Source organism: Lissotriton vulgaris, chromosome 6 (genome assembly GCF_964263255.1).
Source record: "Lissotriton vulgaris chromosome 6, aLisVul1.2, whole genome shotgun sequence".
Lineage (NCBI taxonomy): Eukaryota > Metazoa > Chordata > Amphibia > Caudata > Salamandridae > Lissotriton > Lissotriton vulgaris.
This window is the reverse complement of record NC_141694.1, coordinates 1,597,097,989-1,597,121,420: the sequence shown is the minus strand read 5'-3', so window position 1 is coordinate 1,597,121,420 and position 23,432 is coordinate 1,597,097,989. Positions and strand designations below refer to the sequence as shown.

The window sequence follows — 23,432 nt, the reverse complement described above, 5'->3', positions numbered from 1 at the left end:
TAAACTGTGGTTCTCCAGTATTGGTGTCTTTCATAGATTCACATGCTTGAATATTCCCCGTTGTCGAAGTGGGAGTCCCACGGTACATAAATAGCAGTAATATATATGCATGTATACATGAGAAATATCATTAATAAAATATACATACATATAATGCAATATAAATGTAAACTTGAAAAGTACCATAGAACAGAATAAGCCCATTGAAAAGCCCAAGGGAGAATTCACTTTAGTAACATATCAGAGTCGTTATGTGTTGGTCCATATTCCAGCCAATCAGGCTGTAGCCTCCTCTAGAACCTTCTCCTCAGAAGCCCAAGTCCTCAGATTTTCGTAGCACAAGTAAGTACAAATACTTGAGGAGAAGAGAGCCTCTGAGGGGAGGATGGGAGGGTCGCATGTGAATCTATGAAAGACACCAATACTGGAGAACCACAGTTTACAGGTAAGTAACTTTTTTTCTTCTCCAGTATTAGGGGTGTCTTTCATAGATTCACATGCTTGAATAAGAATAGAAAGCAGTAAATCATACATTAGTTATAAAGGATTTTAACAATTAAGTTTTGGTAAATCATATCACTTAATAAGCAATTTTAAAACCAAAAACATGACAAAAAACCTTTATGACTGGAGGCGGGTAGCAACAGAGGCTCACCTTTATCGGAAAAGATTCCGCAGCACCGCTTGACCTACTGCCGCATCTGCGGCATCTGTTGATTGCAGGCAGTAGTGCTTCGTAAAAGTATGGCTGCTAGACCAAGTAGCAGCTCTGCAAATGTGTCTCAGAGGTACCCCCGCAAAGAGGGCAGCAGAAGTCGACACAGCTCTCGTGGAATGAGCTCGAGCCGGAGCAGGAAGGGGCTTGCCAGCCCGTTGATGACAGTAGGATATTGCAGACGATATCCATCTGGTGATAGTCTGTTTGGTTACAGGTTGTCCTTTGCACACTGGGCCATATGCTACAAATAGTTGATCAGTCTTCCTAAATGTAGCTGTGCGTTGAATGTAAAATTTGAGGCAGCGCTTCACATCCAGAGTGTGCAAAGAGCGTTCCGCTGCAGATTGAGGTGCAGGGAAGAAAGTCTAAAGGACAATTGGTTCATTGAGATGGAAGTCACTGGGAACCTTAGGAATAAAACTGGGATTTGTCCTCAAAGTAACAGCCTCGTTGGAAAATTGTAGAAACGGTGGCTGTATAGTAAAGGCTTGGATGTCGCTGACGCGCCTGGGTGAGGTCAGAGCAAGCAACAGAGCCAATTTCCAAGTGAGGAATTTTAGATTGGAAGAATGGATGGGCTCGAATGGAGGCAAGAGTAGTTGAGACAAAACTAAGTTCAGTCACCAAGAAGGTGGGGGCCGACGGATTGGAGGGAACATCCGAAAAAAGGCCCTTGAAGAATTGTCTGATGATCCTGGAAGAGTACAAAGATGTTACGCCATCATGGCGAAAACGAGAGATTGCAGCTAGAAAAACCTTTAGAGTGGAGTGTGATAGTCCTGATCTTGCTAGTGACAAAAAGAACGGCAAGATTTGTTCTGGCTGAGCACACATGGGATCCAGTGTTTTTGTGGAGCACCAAGCACAGAAACGTTTCCACTTCAACTGGTAAGTTTTGATGGTGGATGGGGCGCGAGCACTTGCTAGCACTGCCCTACAATCTTTGTCGATATTCATGTGTGCAAATTCATTGTACTCAGGTTCCAAGCATGAAGTTGGAGATACGCTGGATCCGGATGGCATATTTGACCTTGTTGCATCGTGAGAAGATGCGGCAGAGGATGCAATTGTATCGGATGTGTCAGAGAGAACAGGAGAAGATCTGAGAACCAAGGATGTCTCGGCCATTTGGGTGCGATCAGGATTATTCGACACGGTTGGAACCTCATTCTGTGTAACAGACGAGGAATGAGCGGCAGTGGAGGGAATGCATAGATGAAGTCGTTCGACCAGTCTATTGAAAAGGCATTCCCGCTCGAGTCCTTGTGCGGATGCCGGCTCGCAAACCGTTGACACTTCCTGTTGAGAACAGTTGCAAAGAGATCCAATCGTGGTCGGCCCCACTGCCGGAAGATGAAATCCAACGTTGGTTGGTTGAGTTCCCATTCGTGGTTGTCGGAGAGGGCTCTGCTGAGCGAGTCTGCCAGCACATTGGCCACGCCTGGTACATGGACAGCTTGGAGATGTATTTGCTGTTGGATAGCCCAATCCCATATTTCCTGTGCCAGTCGTGACAGCACGATAGATCTTGTGCCGCCCTGTTTGTTTATGTAGTGCATGCTGGTGGTATTGTCTGTCCTCACCAGCAATGTTTGTCCCTGCACTACTCTCCGAAAGGACTTTAAGGCCAAGAAAATCGCCAGTAGTTCTAAGCGATTTATGTGCCAAGTGCGTTGAGACACCGTCCATTTTCCCTTCACGGACATCCCGTCGAGATGTGCCCCCCAACCTTCTAGGGAAGCGTCTGTCGTTAGTGTAAGTGTTGGTGGTTCGTCCTTGAATGAACGACCTGTCGCTATGTTTGGAGGATGAGCCCACCACTCCAAAGCTTTTTGAATGCGGGGCGTTAAATGGATCTTGTCTTCGAACGACCCCGATACCTGCCTCCACTGGCTGTCTAGTTCCTCTTGTAGGACTCTTATGTGCAATCTGCAGTTGGGAATCAGTTGAATGCACGAAGAAGCCATGCCGAGGAATGATTTGTACATCCGGACAGAAACGTACTGCCTTGACTGCAGGAACTGTACTTTCTGTAACATTCGGTCCTGTCTCTCCTGTGAAACGAACACTTGCCCTAGGCGAGAATCGAGCGAGGCTCCCAGAAAATCTCGCTGCAGAGATGGTTGAAAGTGTGACTTTAGGCAATTGATGGAGAAGCCCAATGTTTCGAACAGGGATATGCAGACTTGTGTGTGCTGTTCCGTTAATTGAAAAGTCCTGGCCTTTATCAGGCAGTCGTCCAGATACGGATAGAACTGGATGCCCTGTAAACGCAGGTAGGCAGCCACCGGGGCTAGAATTTTGGTAAATACCCTCGGTGCTGATCGAAGGCCGAATGGTAGGACCTTTAATTGATAATGAAATTGGCCGACTGTAAAACGGAGGTATTTCCTGTGCCTGGGATGAATAGGCACATGAAAATATGCATCCTGAAGGTCTATTGTTGAAAAGTACTCTCCTGGAATGAGGAAATTCAAGATTTGAAGTAGGGTAAGCATCTGAAAAGTCTTTGATGCGATGAACTTGTTTAGAGCTCTCAAATCTAAGATAGGGCGCCACACTCCTGATTTTTTCTTCACTAGAAAGAAACGGGAGTAAAACCCCCTGCCGCGTTGACCTTGCGGTACCAATTCTATGGCTCCTTTCTTGATCATAAGCTGCACCTGGGCCAACAGATCTTTGAAATGGGGAGAAGGTGGATCCGAAGGCGGGCGAGCAGGGGGAAATTTCGTAAATTCCAGGGTATGTCCTTTTAAAACAACGTCCAAGACCCACTGGTCGTTGGTAATGTGCGACCAATTGCAGAAGAACTTCGAGATTCGACCTCCAAGATGCACAGTCGTCTCACTGTTTTTTGTTGGTGTTCGCACCACCTCTGTAATTGGACTTACGCTGGTAAGGTCTGGAGGTGGATGAACGATTTTGGGACTGATAGGATCGTCTTTGTTTGTTATCATTGTAATTGTATCCTTGATATTGTCCTGTTCCACGAAAAGTAGAGGTTCCTCCTCCTCTACCACGTGCTCCACGAAATGGCCTCTTTCGATATTGAAGAGTTGTCAAGGACTTTGCTGTATCTGTGTCCTTCTTTATAAGTTCCAAAGCATCATCAACATGCTTACCGAATAAAGATTCACCGTCGTAAGGTAAATCTAACACTCTGGACTGGACTTCTGGACGGAAAGTGGTTGATTTCAGCCAGCCTTGACGGCGCAAGACTGCAGCACCCGCTAGTTGTCGGAAATCCGTGGAGGATATATCGACAGCACAGTCGATAATTTCTGCCGAAATTTTTTCTCCTTCGAGAATAATGGCCTGCGCTTCATCCCGGATGGAGTCGGGCATTTGAGGGATCAGACCAGCGATCTCAGACCACATTTGACTGTCGTAGCGTCCTAGAATGGCTAAGGCGTTGGAAGCTCGTACAGTTGTTGCTGCCATAGTGGTAAATCGTTTGCCAATTGAGTCTAACTTAGGACCACCTTGATCAGGTGGAGATGTCAGAGGTATGGCCGGATTTCGAGACCTTTTTTGTGCCGCCTGAGTGATAACAGAATCTGCCTAAGGTTGTGAAACCAAACAGGCCGGAGAAGTAGGTGGCGCTTAATATTTTTTGTCCAATCTGGGCAGAACGGCTGGTATAGAATTAGGACGTTCCATCAACTTTAGACCTTCTTCCCATATATGGTCTATGATAGGAATGGTATGTGTTTGTCGTTGAGGTAAGTCCTTAAAATCATACAAAAAACACTCAGTTTGTTGCGCCTCGATTGTTAAGTGGAACCTTTTCGCAGCACGAACCATAAGGTTATGGAAGCTCGCGATATCCACTGGCGGCGAAGCCCTTGGTGATGTCGGCGGAGTAGAGGGTGTCTGTGCCCTATAATTGTCTCAATCCTGCATCTCATCATCAGTGTCGTTATCCCCAGTGTTATGAGGAGTTTGATTCTCATTATCAGTATCAGGGCAAGCACCCGAAGGAGACGAAGGCGCGACAGGCGCCGGAGCTTGAGGCCGAGGTGCTGAAGACTAAGGTCGAGGTGCTGGAGACGGAGGACGAGGTACTGGAGACGGAGGACAATGCACTTGAGGTGCCGGAGAAGGAGGCAACAACGGTGGAAACCTACGATTGTAGTCGTCCAGCATATGTTGCAGGTTTTGCACCAATGACAGAGGAATTTGCGTAACCTGCTCGTAATTAGTTGGTTGTGCCTTATCGAGTGGAAAAAGTAAATTCCCATCTTCGACATTATTATCCACTTCCTCATCCTCGTCACTGTACTCTTGACACTTTATGTGTAATTCAGAAGGACTGGATGCTGGTTCATAAGTTTGATCCATTTCAGAATCATTTCCTGATTCCTCTTCTGCAGACTGAAATAATTTTTCCGGAGGTTGAGATCCACTCCTTACCGGACTTAGCTGTATGAGTGGTACAGTCTTGAGAGATGATGCTTTAACCATTTTGAAGGTGGTAGTTGTCTGTAGGGGTTGGTGCGATGTCAACGAGCCCGTCGACGAGATTTCCAAAGCCCTAGCACCATCTGATTGTTCTTGCGTCGTCGCCGCAGAAACCGGCGTATGAATCAGCAGCTTACTCTTGGTCGACGAAGATTCTTTGGTCGTCGACGAGGTCGCATTCTTCGCCGTCGACAACAAAGCTTTCGTCGACGAGGGAGCAATCGTAGACGGCCCAGTCGTCGACGCGGTGATCACAGTCGACGGCGATGTTATCGTCGACGAGGCAGTTGTCGACGAGGAAGATCCGGTCGTCGGAGCAGGCGTCGACGACGATGGTTTGCTCTTCGTCGACGGAGGAACCGCCGACGGAAGGCGCGTCGACGATGATTTTTTCATCGACGGTTTGATCGTCGACGAGATCTTGATAATGGACGAGATGGGTCTCACCTCTTGGCTGCTCGTCGACGAGATGGTCGTCGTCGTTGTCGAACTGGATGAAAAGGAAGAAGTGGTCGTCGACGTTGAAACTGCCATAACTGATCTCGTAGTCGCTGCAAACGTCGACGGATGCGTCGACGAGCCCGTCGACGAGCCAATGCCCGTTTTTGAAGAGGAGGGCATAGTCATGGGTTTAGACGCCAGAGAACCAGGTCCCATAGGCGCGCCCTTAAGCAAGTCCTGTGGGGAGACATCCTTGAAAGAACCCATCTTACTCTTTTTAAGAAAAGGAGAGGGAACTTCAGTCTCAGACCCACGCTTCTGAGAGGATTTTGAAAATCCAGATGACATACTCTCAGCATCAGAAAACACATTTTCAGATGTTTTCAACTTCTGTAGCCACAGAAGGAGACGGGCCTCTCTATCCCTCAATGTTTTAGGGGGAAAAGTGCGACAGAACCTGCAGGTAGAGGCAACATGGTCCGGGTAAAGACAGTAAATGCACTTACTGTGAGGGTCTTCATGAAAAAGGCGCAATTTACCACAGGATGGACAAGCCTTGAACAAAGTTTTCTTGGTAGAAGACATTTCTGAAGAAAGAATAGCTAGAAACTGGGAAAAACTGAGCAGAGCTCAGGGAGACTCCCTTCACACGACGTGCGGTAGAAAATCTGAGGACTTGGGCTTCTGAGGAGAAGGTTCTAGAGGAGGCTACAGCCTGATTGGCTGGAATATGGACCAACACATAATGACTCTGATATGTTACTAAAGTGAATTCTCCCTTGGGCTTTTCAATGGGCCTATTCTGTTCTATGGTACTTTTCAAGTTTACATTTATATTGCCTTATATGTATGTATATTTTATTTATGATATTTCTCATGTATACATGCATATATATTACTGCTATTTATGTACCGTGGGACTCCCACTTCGACGACGGGGAATATTCAAGCATGTGAATCTATGAAAGACACCCCTAATACTGGAGAATCATTGTTGACCAAATTTTCCTTTTGAAAAAGAAATGAAATGTTACAAACAGGAAAAGAGTCTCGCATATAGAAAATAAAATCAATGCTGCCAGTTTGAACTCCTTATGGACCTCCATAACCCTAGCATGTACCAGAGGGACAGTTAGCTCCTTAAGTCTTCTATTCCATTAATATGACAAGGATCTAAGTACACAGCTTTTAATATTTGTTTTTAAATGGGTTTTTTGCCTGGAATTTTCTACGCTTCACAGGATACCTTTTATTTTGCACAAGATATTGAACTCCTTTACTGAGAGAAAAGTGTTGGAATATACATTTTTCATTCATTTGACTTGATCAGTCGAAACCCTTTTTTTTACAAAGATATGCTAAGAATGTAACTTGGTGGTAGAAACATAATTTTGCACAGATTTTCTGCTGACAACACAGTTTGTGGAGAAAAGAAAATGCTACTTACCAGTATGCATCTGTTCTTGGCATGTAGAACTGCAGAGTGACACACTGTGCATAGATCGCCACCTAGAGTTGGGCCTGGATGTTTACAGTTTGATTTTGTCCTGAAAAGTTCTTTGGAAGTCACGAGATAGAGGACTCCTCCTTTGGACCACATTGCGCATGGGCATCGGCTCCATCCTCAGATTGTTTTTCGCCATTAGGGAAATGATGAAGCTTTGCAAGAAAAGGAAGGATGTCCATGTAAGCTGTATCTAATTAAGATAATACTGGAACAGAGTAGACGGGGAGGCAGGTGGGCGTGTGTAACTCTGCAGCTCTACATGCCAAGAACAGATGCATATTGGTAAGTAGCATTTTCCGTTCGAGGGATATGAGCTGCAGATTACACACTGTGCATAGATTGTATAGCAGTACCCACTCTTAGCGGCGACCACTCCTATCTGTTGCAGTAGTTTGAAATAATGTTTTGAGAACAGCCTGGCCCACATTAGCTTGCTGTTTGGTTTGCACATCTACACAATAGTGTTTTGTGAACGTGTGCGGTGTAGACCATGTAGCAGCTCTGCAGATGTCATTTAGGGGAATGTTCCCTAAAAATGCCATTGAAGCCCCTATTTTCCTTGTAGAGTGGGCTTTAGGAGGAACAGATAACTTACGTTTAGCATGGTGGTTACAAATCTGTATGCTTTTGACAATCCATCTAGCTATCCCAGATTTTGAAATGGGATAACCCTTATGTGGTGGTGAGAAAGACACAAAAAGTTGTTAGGTCTTACAAAAGGGTTGTGTTCTCTTGATGTAGTATAGCAATGCTCTTTTGACCTCTAGGGTATGAAGAGCTCTTTCTGCTACTGTCTGGCTGCGAGAAGAAAACGGGCAGTTCCACAGATTGATTGAGGTGGAAGGGAGAAATTACATTGGGCAGGAATTTGGGATTAGTACGGAGAACGACCTTATTATGATGCATTTGTAAGAAGGGTTCTTAAATGGTTTGTGCTTGTAGTTCACCAACTCTCCGCAGAGAAGTAATAGCTATTAGGAACGCAACCGTCCATGTTAAAAATTGTAGTTCACATTTATGTAAGGGTTCGAAGGGAGGTCCCATTAGCTGTGTGAGAACAATGTTTAAATTCAACACAGGTGAAGGTGGTACTCTGGGAGGAATTATTCTCTTAAGGCCTTCCACAAAGGCTTTAATAGCAAGCACTTTTGCAGATATGCTGCTATTGCAGCAAGATGCAGTCTAATAGACGTGTAGGCTAAGTTACATCTTTGGAGGTGCAGTAAGTATCCTATGATGTGTTGAATAGACACGTCTAGGGGATTAATATTGTTGTTGTGACAATATATTACAAAGCGTTTCCACTTAGCTGCATAACATGGTCTAGTGGTTGTGGTACTCTGGGAGGAATTATTCTCTTAAGGCCTTCCACAAAGGCTTTAATAGCAAGCACTTTTGCAGATATGCTGCTATTGCAGCAAGATGCAGTCTAATAGACGTGTAGGCTAAGTTACATCTTTGGAGGTGCAGTAAGTATCCTATGATGTGTTGAATAGACACGTCTAGGGGATTAATATTGTTGTTGTGACAATATATTACAAAGCGTTTCCACTTAGCTGCATAACATGGTCTAGTGGTTGGACGTCTAGCTTCTTTTATGACATTCATGCAGTCTGGAGGAAGGTTAAGATATCCAAATTCTAGGATTACAGAAGCCAGATCGCAAGGTTGAGCTGAGCTGGGTCCGGGTACCTGATCTCTCCATGGTTCTGTGTTTAAACGTGTGGAGACAGGTATAATTATTGGTGCGGTACTACAGACAGTTGTAGCAGTGTGGTGTACCACGGCTGTCTGGCCCACGTTGGAGCAATTAGGATGAGGGTCAGAGAATGCTGCTGTAGTTTGCGTACTACTAGTGGCATGAGTGGTAGAGGTGGAAAAGCGTACGCAAATTTGTTTGACCAGTTCATCCATAATGCATTATCTGGCGGCAAAGCTTGGGCATTTGGCGTTTTCGTGGGTGGCAAAGAGGTCTATCTGAGGTTGTCCCCACATCTGAAAGAATGGTTGAAGAACTTGCGTATGAAGTTCCCACTCTTGGGTCTGTTATGTCTGACTTAACAGATCTGCTATGGTATTTTGTACTCCTGGAACATGTTGGGCTAGAAGAAATATGTTTTGAGGTATAGCCCACCGCCACATGTCCTGTGCTAGGTGAGAGGGTTGCAGGGAGTGTGTTCCGCCCTGTTTATGTTTATAATACATGGCTGACGTTGTCCGTGCGGACTAACACAGCTTTGTTTGATACTTGCTTTTGGAAAGCTTTCAGTGCTAGGAATATAGCTAATAACTCCAGGTGATTGATATGGAGTAACTTTTGTTGTGGTGTCCACCTGCCTTGCATGGTGTGCTGCAGTAGGTGGGCACCCCAGCCAGAGAGTCATGCATTCGCGGTCAAGACTATTTGAGGAACTGGCTCTAGGAACGGTCGCCCTTTGGAAAGGTTTTTGGTGTTCCACCACTGCAGAGAGCGATGAGTCCGACCGTCTACCAACACTAGGTCTGTTAATTGTCCTTGAGCCTGGTTCCATTGACGTGATAAGCACTCTTGAAGAGGACGCATTTGAAGTCTTCGATGGGGAACTACGAAAATGCAAGAGGCCATCATCCCTGTGAGTTGCATGAACACTCGTGCTGGAAGGGAGTGTTGTGGCTGAAACTTTGTGAGAAGAGCCTGCATGCTGGCTATCCTTACTGGGGTTGGATAAGCTAGCGCTGTTGAGGTGTTTATTGTGGCAATGAGGTACTGTTGTACTTTGGATGGTTGCAGATGAGACTTGGTGTGGTTTATTGTGAACCCCAAATTGTGTAGCAGTTGGATCGCGGCATGGGTGTTCCACACACTGGTTGTATGAGCTGGTTTTATGAGTCAGTCGTCGAGGTACGGGAAGACGTCGATGTGCTGTCTTCGTAAATGTGGCGCCACTACTGCTAGGCACTTGGTGTATACCCTTGGTACTGTTGTGACTCCGAATGGGAGTACTTTGAATTGATAGTGCTGCCCATCTATTATAAATCTGAGATATTTCCGGTGAGCTTTGTTAATAGGAATGTGGAAGTATGCATCCTTGAGATCTTGAGTAGCAAGGAAGTCGTTTTGTAACAGGAGAGGAAGGACTTGTTGGACTGTGACCATGTGAAAATGGTCTGACTGTATGTATATGTTTAGCCGTCTGAGGTCTAGAATAGGCCTTAGAGAGCCGTCCTTCTTTGGGATAAGAAAGTATAGGGAGTAAACTCCCTTGTTTGTTGGTGCAGAGGAACTGGTTCTATTGCACTTTTTTCTAGCAAGGATATTACTTCTTGCTTTAGCAGTGATAGATGCTCTTGTGACATTAAACGCTGTTTGGGTGGTATGTTTGGGGGTAGATGTTCGTTCTAGACAGTAACCTGATTGAATAATTTGTCGCACCCACCTGTCTGATGTGATGTTGGTCTAGGCAGGAAGGAATTGTTGTAGTCTTCCCTCCACAGGAGTGGAATGGTGGGGGGAAGTGGAGGAAAGTCATTGGGTAGGGGTAGAGGCAGAGCGGAGTTGTTTGTTTTGCCCCTGCCTTTGTTGCGGTTACCCCTATAACCCCCTCTGATAGCCATAAGTGAATGTGGATTGACTAGGTGTTTTATAGGAAGTGGAGGGGCTATCAGAGGCATAGCCTCTTGTGCTGCCTCTATATGATGAGCAACGAAAAGAACGTCTGGGAGCTTGCAATTGCAAGGCTCCCATAGATTTGGCTGTGTCTGTTTTTCATTTTCTCTAAAGATACATCGACATTAGGGCCAAATAGGTGTTTCTCATCAAATGGCTGATTGAGGATGGAATTTTGCACTTCAGGTTTGAAACCTGAAATAGGTAGCTAGGCATGCCTATGCAGAAGGACACTAGTATTAATTGCCCTTGTATCTGCGGCATCTAGGGCACAACAAATGGAAGTATTAGTGATTTTTTTACCTTCTTGTATTAGTTAATTGGCCGGTTTTTATATTTATCTGGTAGATGCTGCATTATGGATTCTAGTTCATCATAATGTGCCCCGTCATATCTTGCCAATAGCGCTTGAATATTGACAATGCGCCATATGTTAGCTGCCTTTGATGATGTGCACTTACTAGAGGTGTCAAGGAGTTTAAATTCCTTATCTGGTGGTGAGGCCTCACCTGATGTTTGTGAATTAGCAAGTTTACGTGCATTAGATACTACTAAAGAATCTAGTGGTGCTGGACCTCTAATGTAAACTGGATCTGTAGGGGCAGCTTTGAATTTTTTCTCAAGTGTGCAATAGGAAATATTCCTCCACAGTATCAGTTTGAAAGTCAACCCCATGGTACTGGGCAGCTCTCTGGACTAGTAGGTTAAAACCTATAGTGTCCTCTGGTGGGGAAGGCCTGTAAGGATATACATTGTCTTGGGGGACATGAGGAACATCAGGAGTGTTATAATCATCCTATGGATTAGGTGAATGAGGGGGACTATTGGTCCCTACTGTGTCATGAGCACCCCCACCTGTGTCATCAGAGTCTGTATCTACATCATCATCTGGATTAGTGGATAGTGTAGGCGAATGATGTGGTGGTGGAGGAGGTGTAGGAGGAGGAATAGTATGGGGAGGTGGTGGAGAAGGGACCCTTAATGGAGAGGTTGCAATGTCTCTTCTTTCGAGGAGGAGGAGGTGGAGGCGCCTCTAGTGGTCTCTTCTCGGAGCTAAGAGCTAGTTGGTCAGTCTTAGGATCCTTTACGAGAGTCTTTTGAGTAGGACTGGTGTAAAAAGCTCTTCTGTGTAGGGCAGATCCTTCAGCGTTTAAGTTTTCAGTTCCGGAGGTTTTTTTGGCACTGACTCGGTAGCTGGTCTAGGGTCTTTTAGCTTAGAAGTATGACCTTTCGAAATTTCTTTTACCGGAACGTGTTTTTTCGGCTCCGAAGCGTTTGAGTCGGGACCTTTAGGCGGTTTTTTACTCTGCTCTGAGTGGCGGTTTTGGCATCGATGAGCCGGTGGCAGTCTTCGGCGCAGAGTGCTTAGGTGTCGGAGCAGCGGTCGGCGTGGTTGAGGAAGATGGCTTCTTCTTTGGTGTCGGTATGGAATCGGCACCGGGAATAGGCTGACTCGAGCCCGAGCCGCCTGAAGGCTTAGTAGGCTTCTTTGCCGGGCCCGTAGTCAGGGTGTGGAAAGCAGTCTCTCGGTGTGCACCCGGGCCCGAAGGTGAGGGTGTGACCGAAGCCTTTTTTGTGGTTGTTGAGGAAGGGTTGGGGTAGACTGTTTTACTTTCGACCTGTTGAGCTGGAGTGATGTCCTCGACGTCTGAGTCTTCGGCATCAGAAGAGCTGGCACTTTCATCGGCTCGCTGATGTTCTAGCACGTCGACGCCCTCTTCAAAGATGTCATCGGGGATCGAAGCTGACGAGCGAGTCACAGTTCTTCGAGCTCGTCGGTCCAGAATAAACTTTTTGGAGCGGAAAGAGGCACAAGCGGAACAGTCTTTGGCCTCGTGCTCCGGTGAGAGGCAAAGGTTGCACACCTCATGTAGATCTGTGTGGGGCAACTTCAACCCACATCGAGGACACTTCTTGAATGGCGTCCTTTCCATGAGCCAGAGAGTAAGGCCCAGGTAGGTCGGAAGGCCTTAGTCGACGACCGGAATCGAAGACTTCGAAGTGGTGAAGAAACGCGTTGGTGGGGAGCGCGATCGAAAAAATACAGTCGAACTGGGTGAGGATTGTGCGACAAAGGAAATTTGGTTCCAAACCGGAGCGCAGGAAATGCCTTCGAGCCCGATGGCGGAAAAAAACAATCTGTGGATGGAGCCGATGCCCATGCGCAATGTGGTCCAAAGGAGGAGTCACCTATCTCGTGACTTCCAAAGAACTTTTCAGGACAAAAAAAAACTGTAAACATCTGTGCCCAACACTAGGTGGCGATCTATGCACAGTGTGTAATCTGCAGCTCATATGCCTCAAACAGTTCTTTTCTTCACGATTATAAAAATGCAGCAGGGAAAAAGTATGTTTGCATATATTCTCTCATGTTTCACTAGGTGTCCTTGTTGGGTTGTCAAAGACTATTTGTCTTTGTATTCTCCAAGTCAAAACTACTGATCATTCATTCTGCCATGGTGAAGGAATACAGGGCGTTTCCTAAGAGATAAAAATGCTAACATGTTCAAAGTGCCTTTTAATGGCCTATGAAAATGTTTCTTTTCCACAAGTCTAGCAGCTCCCTAACAAACTCTTCAATATGTCAGGAAACAGACCCACACTTATCACATCTTCCACCAACTAAATTAAACCTCATATTCCAAAACATCCTACCCACAACTGCCACCACATAGATGGAGCAGAGATAAAGGTTAAGATCATATGCCCGCTGGCAGACCGTAGCTGTGCTGATTGTGGAGGTCCATGGGCAGTCACAAAGTGATGGTGAAGGTTTTTCTCCAAGCGAGGCTGCATGCTTATGGGAATCCTTCCCTTTTCATTTTTTATGGAATAATTGGGGAACAAAAATGAATCAAATGCTGCTAAGTGATTTAGAGGTTATGATGCACCAGATGCATCCAAATATGTTAAACTCAAAGCATCATATTAAGTGCAGCTCCTTGGTTTTTTTTTCTGCATGCTTTTGAGTGTTGGCACTTAGCAGTCTGTGCTGCCCACCTGGCAGCAATTGTATGTCAATTGAACCTTGTAAATCCTAACCACGATACATATGTTATATATTGTAACAGTTTGAATTAATGTGGTCCAAAAAATCAATATCTTCAATCACATCTAAGGTGCAGCTTAATGTTTATCTGTGGCAAGTCCTATATTACAAAGGTAAAAATAAATCTCACACCTGCTGCAAATCCATCAAAAATCCTGTTTTTTCTTAAGACTGGATGGCTGTTGGTACTGATGAGCACACCGGCCTGAGCATTTCTGAAGATGTCATTCTCTTCCAGAATTCCTAATAAAAGTAACACCAACTTTAAGAATAGAAGTACTTCAACATTAATAATAAACAAGGTACATATATTCACATGTGGCAAGTTAAGACTCCCCAATGCAACCATTTATCTTTATCTGGGGGTTGCAGTTTTCATCCTGCGTTTGCAGCTCCACAAAACTACTCAACTCGCCCATAGCTCAGCTGGCCATCAATCTCTAGTGATCAGTGGCTACAAAAGACAACACTACATACAGTGGTTATTAATATGTATATATACAAATGTGCACAGTAGCAGGAATGTACTGAAAGCGGACTTTATGGAGTATAAGCAAAGCACTTTTAGATCGACATTAAATTTGACCTAGTATGATAAATTTGCATATGTTGTTTAAAAAAAATGTGCTTGGTCTTCTAAAATGCATCTTGAAAAGATTTGTGCATAATAAACAAGTTGTTTGTGCAGGAAATGAATGCAAGGATAAAAGTATGACTGAAGGTTCTAAAAATGCATGTGCAAATCAAACATCCATAGTCCTTTTTGCTCACACAGCAATCACTGGACAGCACGATACCAAACCAGCACTAAGGTACTGAGGTCCAACTGGAAATCCATTTTATTACCGCACAAGTTACTACTTGTGTAATGATATATCTGAAGGAGACATTAGTTAGTGATAAGATTCCTTACCTTAGAATACCCGCAGGCGTCACACTGGATCCGGAAAACTTGTCAGCAGTACCCCTGCGTGTCGATAGGCATCGTCGTACGGCTCCGCGTATGTCGCTGGCATTTTATTCGCCAAGAAGACATCACTGGAGCTACTTAGACAGGCCCACGAGCGCTGACATCAGTTCTGTACACAACTTTCCGCGAGAGGAACGCAGAGCCATGTAAGATACTGAACACTGGTGCAGAGAAACTAGGGCCCGAAAGGATGACCTTAACCATAGAAATCGGTTCACAGAACGGGGAGGATCGGTGGGGCGGTAAGCAATCTCTCACTATTTAATGTCTCTTACAGATGGAAAATGCTACTTACCAGTATGCATCTGTTCTTGGCATGTAGAGCTGCAGATTCGTACACTTTTGCAATAGATCGCCAACTGGTGTTGGGCTCGGATGATTGAAGGTTGTTGTCTTCTTGGAAGAAGTCTTTGTAGTCCTCCCTTGGACAATACTGCGCATGGTCATCGATTCCATCCTCAGATTGTTTTTCGCCATGATGGGAAATGATGGAGTTAGTATAAGTAAAGAGAAAGGATGTCCATGCGTGTGCATCTAAGTAAGATGAGTACTGGAACGGATACAAGTCCCGGGGTGGCGGGAGCGCGTGTATGAACACCTACACCTACACGTCCTTTGACACCTACACTGAAGAATCAATTCACAAGCTGCTCGGCAACCTGAAACCCGCCAATCACCTCACAGACCCCCTACCTGCCAACGCTGTTAAAGCCCTCACCCCCATGCTCCTCCCACTCTGGACTAAAATCATCAACTGTTCCTTGCAACAAGGAGTCATCCCAGACTCCCTCAAAATAGGGCAGGTCACGCCTATACTCAAGAAACCCACAGCCGACCCGGCCGACCTAAGCAATTACCGACCTATCACCAATATCCCCACTCTGGCCAAATTGCTAGAAAAATGTGTACAACTCCAACTGACAAAACACATTGAGCAGTTTGACCTCCTCAACCCTCACCAATCAGGATTCAGAGCAAAACATAGCACGGAAACGGCTATGACACACATAATTGATGACGCCCTCCAAATCCTTGATCACAACGAGTCCTGCCTCCTCATCCTCCTTGACCTCTCCTCCGCATTTGATACGGTCAAACACGAGAATCTACTGGAGCTGTTAAACAACAGAATGGGCATATCTGGGACGGTTCTCAAATGGTTCACTTCCTTTCTGCACAACCGGTCTCAAAAGTTCAAGATCAACAATGCATTGTCCTCGCCTGTGCCCGTAACACTAGGCGTCCCACAAGGCTCCTCCCTATCGCCCACACTGTTCAACCTCGTCATGGAACCACTCACCACCTTGCTTCAAGCATCAAATGTACACTTCCATATGTACGCAGATGACACTCAGCTCTACCTCAAACTTCAATCACCTGAAGACATCAAACTTCTGAATGCCACACTAAGAAACACTCAAGCATGGCTGGCCGACAATCACCTTAAACTAAATGCTCTGAAAACTGAGTTCCTTCTGATCTCACCTCCTGCGAAAAAGGCCATCACCCAAACCTGGCTCAATCATCTAACCGCACTAAATGTCCACCCCACCATCGTGGACTCGGCGAAATCCCTTGGCATCACAATTGACTCCAATCTCGACATGCAGCAGCATATTAGCAAAGCAACCAAGGGTGCCAACTTCCAAATCAACACGCTGAGAAAACTCAAACCCTTCCTACCACCCAAGGACTTCCGAACTGTTGTACAAGCCCTAGTCATTCCTCGCATAGACTACGGAATTGTGGCTCTCAGCGGGCTCCCCCTAACAACAACGGCGCCCCTACGAGCCTCCTTGAACGCGGCCGCAAGGCTCATCACTGGTTCAAGAAAACACTCGCACATATCCCCTGACCTAAAAGCCCTGAACTGGCTGCCGTTTGAAGCCAGAGTACAGCTGAAAATTGCCTGTATGACACATTCGGCCGTACACCACAAGGCACCCAACTACCTCACTCACAAACTGACTATATCAGGAGGCTCAAGATCCAACAGAAGCACAAAGAATCTCCTCCTGAAACCACGCAGATTCCGGAAGGAAAAAACATACAAACGCTCCTTCTCAGGAATGGCACCCAGGATCTGGAATGCACTCCCGCCAGAAACTAGGCTTATCCCCTCCTCTGTACTTTTCAAGAAAGAGGTAAAAGCCATCCTTATGGCTAAGTTCACCTGAACCCTATTGCTACTGGATCAATGACAGTACAGGGCTCCTAGTCTACCGGCTACCTGATTGCTTATCTATATTAGACTCTTATACGACTGCTACTGGACTAAAATCATAGCACGGATGCCTTAATATTTGTTTCCAGATTGTTTACTAGGGATGTACACTGTGACCTGAGTGCCCTACTAACTTGCAATCCATTCACTACTGCCTATTATTCCGTTCTCAACAGTGTGTTTACTCACCCTCTGGGGTGCTATAATCCTACTCGAATCGTCATTGCACGGCTTCAATATTATTGCTTCTAGATTGTTATTAGTGTGCATACTCTTGTGCAAGTACTACCCTACTTTGCAACTCACTCCCTACCGTATATTACACTGTTTTCAAAAGTTTGTTTTCCTACCTACTGTTTCTGTAAAGCGCTCTGATATCTGCAAAGATCTTGTTCGCGCTATATAAAACTATAAAATAAAATAATAAATAAATGAATCTGCAGCTCTACATTCCAAGAACAGATGCATACTGGTAAGTAGCATTTTCCGTTCGCAGCATATGAGCTGCAGATCGTACACTTTTGCAACGATTGTGCAGCAGTGTCTCCCCTAGCGGTGGTCGCTTGTATCCGTTGCAGCATACTGAAATAGTGTTTTAAGGACAGCTTGGCCTACCGCAGCTTGCTGCTTGGCTTGCACATCAACACAATAGTGTTTAGTGAAGGTGTGTATTGTAGACCATGTTGCTGCCTTGCATATGTCCTTTAGTGGTATATTTCCTAAGAAAGCCATAGAAGCTCCTAGTTTGCGAGTGGAGTGCGCTCTAGGAAGAACCGTTAGCGTACGTTTAGCTTTTTGATAGCATATTTGTCTACACTTTACAATCCATCTGGCAATTCCTCCTTTAGAGATCGGATTGTCTTTGTGTGGGGGAGAGAAAGATACAAATAGTTGTTTTGTCTTTCTGATGGATTTAGTCCTGTCTGTGTAATATAACGGAGCTCTTCTAACATCTAAGGTGTGTAAAGCCCTTTCTGCAACAGAGTCCGGTTTTTGGAAAAACACTGGTAGCTCTACTGATTGGTTATGGGGAAAAGGAGTGATAACTTTTGGAAGGAATTTAGGATTGGGCCTAAGAACCACTTTATTAGGATGTATCTGAAATAATGGTTCTTTTATTGTGAATGCTTGTATTCCACTAACTCTTCTGAGAGAGGTGATGGGAACAAGGAAAGCAGTTTTCCATGTTAGGAACTGCAATTCACACTTGTGTAAAGGCTCGAAAGGGGGTCCCATAAGTCCCATAACCACGTTTAGGTTCCATTCTGGAGCAGGTGGTAACCTAGGTGGTGGTATTAGTTTTAATCCTTCTATAAATGCTTTAATTGCAGGTACTCTGAAGAGAGATAGATGTTGCCTATTCTGTAAATAGGCTGCAATTCCTGCCAGATGCAGGCATATGGAAGAATAAGCCAAATTGGACCTTTGTAGGTGTAGAAGGTAGCAAATAATATTTTGGATGGAAACATCCAGTGGATCAATGTGATTATTGTTATAATATATTCCAAACCTTTTCCATTAAGCAGCATAACATGGTCTGGTAGTGGGTCTTCTAGCTTCTTTAATTATGTTCATACAGTCTGGTGGTAGGTTTAAGTAACCAAACTCTAAGACTTCAGGAGCCAGATCGCCAAATTCAGTTGGCTTGGTTCTGGGTGTCTTATTTCTCCATGGTTCTGTGTTAACAGGGATGGCATGAGCCGTAATTTTTTATGTGGAACCAGTGAGAGATCTAGTAGTGGGGTGAACCACGGCTGACGTGCCCATGTGGGAGCCACTAGTATTAGTTTGAGAGACTGTTGGCTGAGCTTGTATATTACTAGTGGAATGAGTGGGAGAGGCGGAAAAGCGTACGCAAATCTGCCTGACCAGTTCATCCATATCGCATTCCCCTCCGACCATGGGTGTGGAAACCTGGCGGCGAAGGTTGGGCATTTTGCATTTTCGTTAGTGGCAAACAGATCTATCTGTGGATGCCCCCACATTTGGAAGAATGGTTGAAGAACTTGTGGGTGTATCTCCCATTCGTGAATCTTTTGTGACTGACGACTCAACAGATCTGCTATCTGATTGTGAATTCCTGGAAGGTGTTCTACTGTCAGGTGTATGTTTTGAGGAATGGCCCATCTCCAAATGTTCTGTGCAAGCTGGGACAGTTGCAGAGAGTGTCCACCCCCCCTGTTTTTGTATATAATACATGGCTGTCATATTGTCAGTCCGGATTAGGACAGCTTTGTTTCGCACTTGTACTTGAAACGTTTTGAGTGCTAGGAAAATTGCTAGCAGCTCTAGATGGTTGATATGGAACTGTTTTTGTTGGTTGTTCCATTGACCTTGTGTGGTAGAATGCAAGAGATGGGCTCCCCATCCTGTGAGGGATGCATCTGTCGTGAGCACTATCTGTGGAACAGGTTCTAGGAACGGCCGTCCCTTTGTCAAATTTTTGGTGTTCCGCCATTGCAGAGAGCGATATGTACGGCTGTCTACCAACACCAGGTCTGTGAGCTGACCTTAAGCCTCGATTCCACTGTTGTAATGGGCGCATTTGCAGTCTTGCGTGAGGAACTATGAAGATGCAAGACACCATCATGCCTATCAGTCTCATGAACATTGGAGAGTCTGCTGGTGTTGAAAAAGGGAGACCAAGGTCTGAATGCTCTGTATCCTTGCTGGACTGGTATACGCTAGAGCTGTAGATTTGTGTACGGTAGCTCCTAGATATTGATGAACGTGCGAAGGCTCTAGGTGCGACTTGGTGTAGTTTATTGTAAACACCAAGTCGTGCAATGTTTGAATTGCTTGTTTTGTGTGTTGGACACACTGGTTGAACGATTTTGCTTTTATGAGCCAATCGTCGAGGACATGTATCTGTTGTCTTCTGAGATGTGCTGCTACTACTGCTAAGCACTTTGTAAACACTCGTGGTGCTGTTGTGACCCCGAATGGAAGGACTTTGAACTGATAGTGCTGTCCTTGTATGATAAACCTTAGATACTTCTTGTGTGCAGGATGTATAGGAACATGAGAATAGGCGTCCTTTAGGTCTAGTGTTGAAAGAAAGTCTCCCTGCTGTAGTAGTGGGAGTACTTGTTGTAAAGTGATCATGTGAAAATGATCTGATTGTATGTAATGGTTGAGGGGCCTGAGGTCGAGAATTGGTCTTGGTGTCCCGTCCTTCTTGGGAATTAGGAAGTACAGGGAGTAAACTCCTGTTCCACGTTCCTCTAAAGGAACTACTTGAATAGCATCCTTCTGTAGAAGTGCTATAACTTCCTGTTGAAGCAGAGTTATATGTTCCTTGGACATTGGACGCTGTCTGGGTGGTATGTTTGGGGGGGTTGCTGTGAGTTCTAGACAGTAGCCATGTTGGATAATTTGTCTTACCCATCGGTCTGTTGTGATGGAATTCCAGACAGGTAGGAACTGCGATAATCTGCCCCCCACAGGAGTGGAATGCTGTAGGGGAGGCAGAGGGAAGTCACTGTTTGGGAGTGGAAGAGGAGCGGTTGTTATTACCTCTACCACTCCCCTGGTTATTGTTGCCTCTGTATCCTCCTCTAAAGTAGCCTTTGTTAGAGGAGGTCTGTGTGTGCATCGTAAAAGATGATGTTGTATCCGTGCTGGTCTGCTTGGAGCCTCCTCTATAAAAGGAGCGGCGAAAATAACTTCTAGTCTGTGTGGATTGTAATGCACCCATAGACTTAGCTGTGTCCGTGTCTTTCTTCATCTTTTCTAGTGTGAGGTCTACTGCAGGCCCGAACAACTGGTTCTGATTGAAGGGCTGGTTTAAGATGGTAGTCTGTACCTCTGGTTTAAAACCTGAAATGCGTATCCTAGCATGACGTCTGAGTAGAACACTAGTATTGACTGCTCTGGATTCTGTGTAAGCTACATCTAGTGCACATTTAATTGAGGCATTGGATATTAATTTGCCTTCTTGTAAGAGCTCTGCTACCTGATCTTTGTATTGATCTGGGAGGTGCTCCATTAGTTTTTCTAATTGGTGGTAGTGAGCTCTGTCATAGCGTGAGAGTAAGGCTTGTGTGTTTGCTATGCGCCATATGTTTGTTGCTTGCGCAGCAATCCGTTTCCCTGATGCATCAATAACTTTAGATTCTTTGTCAGGCGGGGGCTTGTCACCAGAAGTCTGGGAATTGACTCTTTTACGTGCATTGGACACTACCAAAGAGTCTAGTGGCAGATGTCCCTTAATATAGACTGGATAAGATGGTACTTTTTTTCTATTCTTGGATTTAACACCCTATATCGTACCGGGTCTTTAACACCATCGCTGCTGATGGTTTTCCCCTCCTGTGCTGCTTTCCATGCTTTACCATTGTTCATGACGAGCTCGGCTCGTCATCAGCACAGCTCAACCGTGCCTCATGACGAGCTGAGCTCGTCATGAGCATCGATGGGGTTAATAGTGTATGGAGCATGTTTAATGACTCCTTTGATCATGGGTAGTATTTGCGTAGACCTTTGTGACTGCTCAAATGTATCCAGTAAAAAATCCTCATCAATAGCATCAGGATGCATTGGAACCCCATGGTAAAGGGCAGCTCTATTTAATAGGTGATTAAACCCAATACTATCTTCTGGAGGGGAAGGTTTTGTTGGGTAGTACCGAGGATCAGGAATGTCTGGCACATTGTGTGGTGGAAAACCATATATGTCGTCATCCTTAGGATATTCTGGATTGACAACTTCATCTAAAGGGTATGCATATGGCTCTGGTACGTCATTCCCCCCACCTAGATCATACTTCTCGTCAGTGTGGTGTGATGATGCAGGAGATTGCACAGGAGAAGCTATAGGTTCAATATAAGGAGGGATAGGAGAGGAAGAAGGTGAAGAGAGTAAGGGTGCATTGGAGAAGTTGCACAATCCTTTTTCTTGGCAGGAACTACAGGTAGAAGTGGTGTGTCTGCTGGTCTCTTCTTGTAAGGAATTGAATCCACATGTCCAGTTTTTGGGTTGATATGGACCTTTCTTTGTTTAGGATCTGGTCTAAACAGTTCTTCTTCCTCTACAGCCATCTTAGGCGTCGATTTTTTTCGGTGCCAATAGGGGTTGTTTTGTGTTTTTTGCTTTAGGAGCAGTTGTCGAGTCCTGTGGCAAATTTTTCTGTGCCAAAGGTGGTTTCGGCTTGGTAGGCTTGTTAGAGGGTTTGGGTGTCTCTGTATCAGGCCTTTGAGTCTTTGGTACCGATGTTGGAGATTTCGGCGTGGAGACAGGCCTCGTTGGCCCTGCGGCGCCGGACTCTGGTTTTCCATCTTTATTTTTGGAACTGGAAGGTTTCGGAGTCAAAGCTTTTGGGTCCGGTACAGTTTTTGGCTTCGGCACCAATGTGTCTTTTGGTTTGGGCACCGAAGGGCGTTTTGGCTTCGGTGTAGAAGAGTCCTTCTGTGTCGAAGGAGGAGGTAGAATTGGCACATGCGGTTTCGTCGGTGCCGAGGCACTGGAAGGCGTAGTCTTTTTCCTCGGAGCAGAGCCCGAAGGCGGGGCGTTTTTAGGGTAGATCTTGGTCTCGACTGGCCTCATGGGCGGAGTGCCTACCGCTGCCTTTGGCTTGGGTAGTGTATGCTGTGCAGGGGCAAGAGTACTCACGGGCTGCCAGGATGGAATCGAGTCGTCTGAGTCCTCTACCCCCGATATGATCTGGAGATCAGGCGAGTCTTCCTCAGCGACGAGTGGAGCCTCGTCCTCTGAGATATCTTCGAGTGGTTCCTCGTCCCCTGAGACATCCTCTCCGACGATCTCCTCCTCAAAGATGGCCCCCGGTGATGGAACTGATCTCCTCATCTCGTGTCGACGGGCCCTCCGATCCCGAATGAGGTCTTCGATCGGAAGGATGCACAGGCTGTGCAGGTCGACTCGTCGTGTTCCGGCGATAGACAGAGGTTGCAAACCTCGTGATGGTCGCAATGAGGGAATTTTGCTCGACATACCGGTCATCCCTTGAATGGAGTACTGTCCATGAGGCGTAGGTCGTACGGCGCCGATAGGCCCAACGGCCCGCGTCGACGCACCGGAATGTAGCTGGTGATGTCGAAAAGTCTATTCGATGTCGAAAATGTTTATATAAAGTTTCACGCTTCGAAATTGCTGAAAAAGTCTTTCTAGCCGGAGCGGAAAACTTTCATCCGAACCCAGGGGCGGAAAAAAACAATCTGAGGATGGAGTCTATGACCATGCGCAGTATTGTCCAAGGGAGGAGTCACCTATCTCGTGACTACAAAGACTTCTTCCAAGAAGACAACAACCTGCAATCATCCGAGCCCAACACCAGGTGGCGATCTATTGCAAAAGTGTACGATCTGCAGCTCATATGCCTCGAACATATTGTTACACACGTAACTTGTGCATCTGAATGAGACAAGTTAGTGATAGATTCCTTACCGTAGATAGATACC

The 23,432-nt window shown here is 45.6% G+C and overlaps 1 protein-coding gene across 2 annotated transcripts in view; it reads right to left on the bottom strand.

Annotated features, from left to right (window-relative positions):
- Window positions 1–23,432, bottom strand: part of FBXO11 (F-box protein 11) — a 517,411-nt gene that overhangs the window by 116,992 nt on the left and 376,987 nt on the right. For both annotated transcript variants that reach the window (XM_086927768.1, XM_086927769.1), the window contains exon 19: window positions 13,955–14,065. In XM_086927768.1, coding sequence (XP_086783894.1) covers window positions 13,955–14,065 — 111 coding nt within the window. The remainder of the gene's footprint in view (window positions 1–13,954; window positions 14,066–23,432) is intronic.